The 5,588-nt window shown below is 55.9% G+C and overlaps 1 protein-coding gene across 1 annotated transcript; it reads right to left on the bottom strand.

Annotated features, from left to right (window-relative positions):
- Positions 1-1,229: 1,229 nt before the first annotated feature.
- On the bottom strand, positions 1,230-4,243 carry CGGC5_v006011 (putative transcriptional regulatory protein; the record flags this gene model as incomplete). The annotated part of the gene is made up of 6 exons (XM_032033578.2): positions 1,230-3,073; positions 3,125-3,303; positions 3,351-3,518; positions 3,569-3,830; positions 3,919-3,985; positions 4,082-4,243. The coding sequence occupies 6 exons, from the start codon at positions 4,241-4,243 to the stop codon at positions 1,230-1,232; spliced, it is 2,682 nt and encodes an 893-aa protein (XP_031887161.2).
- Between the last annotated feature and the right edge of the window lie 1,345 nt (positions 4,244-5,588).

The raw sequence follows: 5,588 nt of genomic DNA, 5'->3' as shown, positions 1-5,588 counted from the left end.
CCGAGGGGGCAACTCAGAAGGGGTAAGGTAGGTATCGCCCGTCGTGTTCAGACCCTGGTTTCCGGTGCCTCTGCCCGCCTGCCTGCCCCAAAATCCCCGCATTCGCTACCTCATTACAGCGTCGCACCGGCACCTTTGGCTCTTCTCGTCAAAAGATCCTGGTTGCTGTCCCCTCCCTTCCGCTCGGCCGAGACACATGACGAACCCCAGGGTGCCTGACTGCCTGTCTCTCTCTCTCTCTCTCTCTTTTTTCTTTCTTTGCCCTTGGGGACGGGGCGGGAAGGCAAGCGCATGCAATGCACAGAGAAAGAGAGAGATGGAGGCCCAAGACCATGTCACCTGCCCGGCAATGCTGCACCTGGACCTGACTACTTGCGCGCGCCCAAATGAACAGCCCACCCACCCCCCTTCCCTAGGACTCTCAGCCAGCCCTCGTCTTGGTGGCGTAGATGCGAACCAACCCCGAGCTGAAGACTGGGCATATGTCTTTGTCTTGGCTGGGGCTGGTTTCCCCAGGTCGGGACTTTGTGCCAGACGTGCAGTGACTGCGGTGACGAAAAGTCTTGGGGTTCGATCGGATCAGACCGAGGTGTCTACACCGGGAGGCGTCTACAAAACGTCACTGATTCGGTTGATAAGATAGCAGACACAGATATGACGTTGAAATATTTGGTTCCATTGTGACAGGCTCTGGTAAGCGTGTACTGTAGAGTCCTCAGAACTCTCTCGTCAAAGCTAAAATAAAAAATCCCTAAAATAGGGTAGCATGAGGACAGGTTATCTGCCCCGATGGGACCCCCCGTCGCTCAGCGATCAAGAATGGTAAAGGTCCCTCCCTCCAACGCGAGACCCCAAGTCTCTCTCTTTCTCTCTGCCTCCGTGAAAGCCATTATCCGAAAAGGATCCATGGATGCTTGTTCGTTGTTCATACACAACCCCCCGCTGAGAAAGCACCCAGTGCCATAAATAAAACTCCCAGACATGCTAGATCATCCCATCGTCAACGCTCCGTCCAGAATTGCCGTTTCCATCCTGATGATGACTTTTTGCCCCTTTTCTATAAAGAATGCCAGTTGCCCCCGAGCTTTGTCCATGTTTCCAAACAAAAGTGTGCGCAAAAGCAGAGGTATCGTGCTAGGCGGAAAGACAAATAAAAAGTGAGGAAATGACCTGCCAGCTTTTCACATTCGAGTCATAGCTGGAGGATCGTCGAATCGTACACACAAAGTTTACTGCGGCGCGCCGGTGCCGCCGAAGAAGAAGTCGAGTTCGCTACCCGGACGTGCGAATTGGTGCTCGTTCTCGGCAAGTTGCTCCAAAAGGCTCAGGAAGGGGTCCTTTTCTTCGCCGGGACCGGTTCCAGTGCTGCCGTTGTTGCTCTTGTTGCCCGGGCTGGGTGCGGCCACCCCTGGTGCCACCTTGTTTCCTCCGTCGTCGCCGTGCCATGCGGCAGGGCTGCCAAAAGCGTTGGTTGGTAGACCGCCAAACATGGGGTCGTAGCTACCGCCTCCCTCGTTGTTGCTGTTCGGTCCAGGGGTCGCGAAGCTGAATTGAGGGGAGAAGGGAGTCGAGGATAGAGTGGGAATGTTACCCTGCTGATGGTGTTGAGGTCCAAGAGAGAACCCCGCGGCCGCCGCCGCTGCTACCGCCGCGTTATTTGCAGCTGCTTCATCGTACTGCCCATGAGGCACTGGCATGGGCGCATGTTCGATTGCCTCAGGGTGAGGTGGCAACGAGGTGGGTGTTGCCAAGAGGCCCGGGGATGGGTGGGCAGCCACTGTCGGGGTGGGGTGAGAGAATGAGTGGCGGGCGTGAGACGGCGTCGGCAACCCATGCGGAGGGGCCATGATGGTAGTACTGAGCGGCGACAGGACCTTCGGGTCCGGACGCTTGCGGCCAGATGGCGCGGTGTTCTTGCGCTTGAGATTCGGCCGCTCGTTCTCGTGGATGCTGTTCGCGCGAGGTGCGTAGAGATCATGTCCCGTGTAAGTGTCCGTGGTGAAGTCAACAACGACGTCAGACAGGCTCAAGTTCGCGGCATCGAAGTTGAATGTCTGGCCGCCAGGTCCACCAATGTTGGAGTATCTGTCGAAGAAATCCTCGAGGTGGAAAGCAGGGGAGTATCGCATAGGGTTGTTTCCTAGACACTTGACAAGCTCGGAATGGGCGTTGTAAATGCCCTGGAGCGTCTCTCTCTGGTGCTGGACGCTGGCCCACGCATACCGCAGCTCGCTCAGTTGTTGCATCTCGCGGGACAAGAAGTCGGCCGACATGCTGAACACAGTCGAGTCTCCATTTCCGTTCTTGTTGTAGTGTGCGCCGTGAATGTGGACTGTGCCTGCAGTGCAGATGCAGTAGCCAACAAAAGCCGGCCACTCGATTGTTCCGGTTTGTTTACCGAGTTCTACGAGCTCGGAGATGGCGTTCGCATGGAGGAAACACATGTTTGTCGCTTCAATCTGCCATGACTGATGCTGTCCGGTTCCAGCAAGCTCGGCAAGGTCGATCGGAAGGAACGGTCGGTAGATGAGGCAGTGAATGAGATGGTAGATCAGTTTACTCAGGACGAGGATCGTCGAGTCGGGCTGGCCAAACAGCGTATCCAAACTCGAGAAGACGTCTTCGGTGCCGGATGCCCAGATGTCCAGGTCTTGACGGATCTTGGATAGGTTCGAGAGTGAGTGCCAAGGAAAGTGAGAGTCGCCCTTCACACCTCCGGCTGCAAGGTATCGGTTCGTGATGCCGAGAATGCGGCTAATGTCGATAAGCATACCCGTACTTCCCTGCGACTTTTTCCCACTGCCCTGAAGAAATTGGAGGTTGGACCCAGACTGAAAGAATTCGCCGTCGATTGGTGGCGCTGAGGGATTCGGTGACCAGCATGGGAGTCGGAGGAGGATGGTCTTGTCGCCGATGAGAGAAGGGCGCTTTGAACCACAGGCCAGAAACCGGTCGAGCAAATAGCATGTCCAAAACAGCCTCCTCCTCATTTCTCTTTCAACAGGCGTGACTCGAGCATGGTTGTCCATTTCGCGGTGAGTTTCGAGGGCCATTGCCATCCCTACTGCATTTGCTGTGGACCAGTGTTAGCATCATCGCGTGGCTCACGGTGTGATCCACGTACTCATCAACATGTATGCCTTCTTTCCCTTGCCCGCCGCCGTGAAGGCAATTACGAGCAACAACAAAGCTTGCAAGGCATCGACCGAAGGCTCATCCGTGTCTATCTCTGCTCTTGCCCTGGCAGCAAACTCTTCGCTAAGTTGAACAGCTGACTGATAACCGCTAGGATGAGGAGTGTATCTGGAGACGGGTTAGTAGCCGAAAGCGCCCTCTTTGGTAACACGTACCTCGCAGCAACCGCGTAGATGCCATGGACCAGGTAGTTTGGTAATTGATTCAACTGCAGCCTTTGTCGAACCGACGACTCGTCGAGGATGTGATATGGCTTGGAATGGAACCTGGTGAAGTACGTATCCAGGAGCGCATCAGGCTGAATACCAGGTGGTGAAGGCTCACTGCTCAAATTAGGTGACGGCTTTCATGATTCGTCTGGGCGAAGGCCTACCTTGCGGGTGCAGGCGAGTAGATGGCCGACTCATCAACGTCTACCTTCGAAGTGTCCAGAGCTAGACGCTTGGGGTTTGGGCTGTCCTCCGTGTCAACTTCAGGGCGAGAAGCGTCTTCCTCCTTGATTCCAGCAGTTGTTGGCGTCGTTGGCGTTTTCTCTCCCTCGTTCTTCTCTTTCAGCTTTGCTTCCAAGCCATCCACTCTCTTCAAGAGCGCCTCGAGTACATCAGTTTTGGGTCCACGTTTCTTCGGCACGGCATCTGCAATAGCAAAACAATGAAGTCAGTCAAACCACGAACCCTCTCACAGCTACATTCTCAGTCAGGTCAATGACGGAGCTCTGCTTACCGTATATGCATGGACATTGAAAAACTTGACATGCTTCGCATGAAGGGCGGAGCCTGTTGCACTTGATCTAGAAGGATGTGTGTGTTAAGACATTGGTTCAGAGCTTTAGGCGCGCATATCTAGCCTGCGTACAGCGCCGCGAGATTTCATGTTGGTGTCTCACCTTGCGCTTGCGGCATGACTTGCAATTCATGGATTCCCGGGGCTCGTTGCTCATCCGCCGTGTTGGTAGGCGCTCGATGCCGACCTGAGGACGGGACATGGCCACGGGGTGGACTCCGGGAGGTGCGATTCCGTTCATTGGTTCGAAGATGGACGTCGTCATGTCTTTGGGGGCGGGTGTAGGTAATAAGTGAGAGTTTTGGGGGTTGGTTGCTGCTCAGTTCGGTACGGTTCCGATAGTCGGGGGCGAGAAGCTGTTGGTTCAAGCAAGCTGGGTCTGGTCTGGCTGTGTGGAAAGCAAGCCGGTCCGTCTCTCACAACATGTCGAGGCAACTCCAATGCGGCCTGTAAGTCGTCTGCTGGATGTCGACCAAGATGGCGGGCGAAGAGGTCTGTGGTTGAAGTGCGGAAGCACAGAAGCCAGAACAGAAGCCGAGCTAAGGGTAGGTAGCGAGACAGGATTGGGGACGGGTGAGGTTATGAAGTAAGGAAGGGCAAAGAGGTTACCAGGCGTGGCCTAGCATGTAAAATGATGACTGTCCCCCAAGTGGCCGTCTGTGTGTAGACATGTGGAGGTGGCTAGGTAGTGCAGCCGACTAGGGTGTGTTCGTCCCTCGTCGCCCTGGGAGGCAGTTCGGATGCATCAAGCAACAGGGGAGCAAAAGTGAACGGTTACAGAACCAGGGGGAAAGAGATTGACAAGGAGCTCGAGTCCAATCAAGGCAGAGGAGAAAGGGAGGTTGCACGAAGGGGGCAGAAGAAAAATAAAATAGAGCACTGGGGGGGGGGGGGCGGTCATGGAGTCGTAGTGCACTAGGAACGGGACAGAGCAGTGCAGGCCAGCAAACCAGGGACTGGTCAGGAGCAGAGGAGGGGGAGTAGGTACTCTGTACACTCACTACCTTACCTGTCTAGGAGGTCCAGGTTTACAAACGCCGGGAGGAGAGAGAGAGACATAGAGATGGACTGCGTTGGTGTGTGTGAGTGAGTGACCGGGAGTGACTGAGTGATGGAGTCGGAGTGTGGTCAGCCAACGAGGAACAATGCAGGCGACAGAGAGGGGAGCGGAGCCCTGAGGGGAATGAGGAGGGCCCAGCAGGAAAGGACCGAGGAAGGACTTCACTTGGGCCTTGGGCCTTGGGACTTGGGACTCGGGACCCAGGAGGAGGAGACTCGGAGAGGGGAGGAGGGGGGGGGGGGGGGGGGGGGGGGGGGGCCTGGGAGGGACGTTTGGGGGGGCACGATGTTGGGGAAAGATGGGGCAACCTGCTGCTAACGTAGCGTGCAGGCCGGGGTATGGGGGGTTACCAGCGAGGCTTGTCTTGTTCTGTCGAAGGTCTCGATGCGAGCTAGGAGCTGGGATCCTGGGCCTTGACGCCCACCGACCCCTGTTCCTGCTAACAGTTACGGATACTGCTAGCTACCTACCTTACCTAGCCCGGATGAGAGAAAGACCCAGGCAATGGAATGGAAAAAAGACAGCTGTGAGGCCCTGAGGTACGGATATT

Source organism: Colletotrichum fructicola, assembly GCF_000319635.2.
Source record: "Colletotrichum fructicola Nara gc5 chromosome Unknown KSG_Nara_v1_contig03, whole genome shotgun sequence".
NCBI lineage: Eukaryota > Fungi > Ascomycota > Sordariomycetes > Glomerellales > Glomerellaceae > Colletotrichum > Colletotrichum fructicola.
This window is presented reverse-complemented; position numbering and strand designations above follow the sequence as displayed.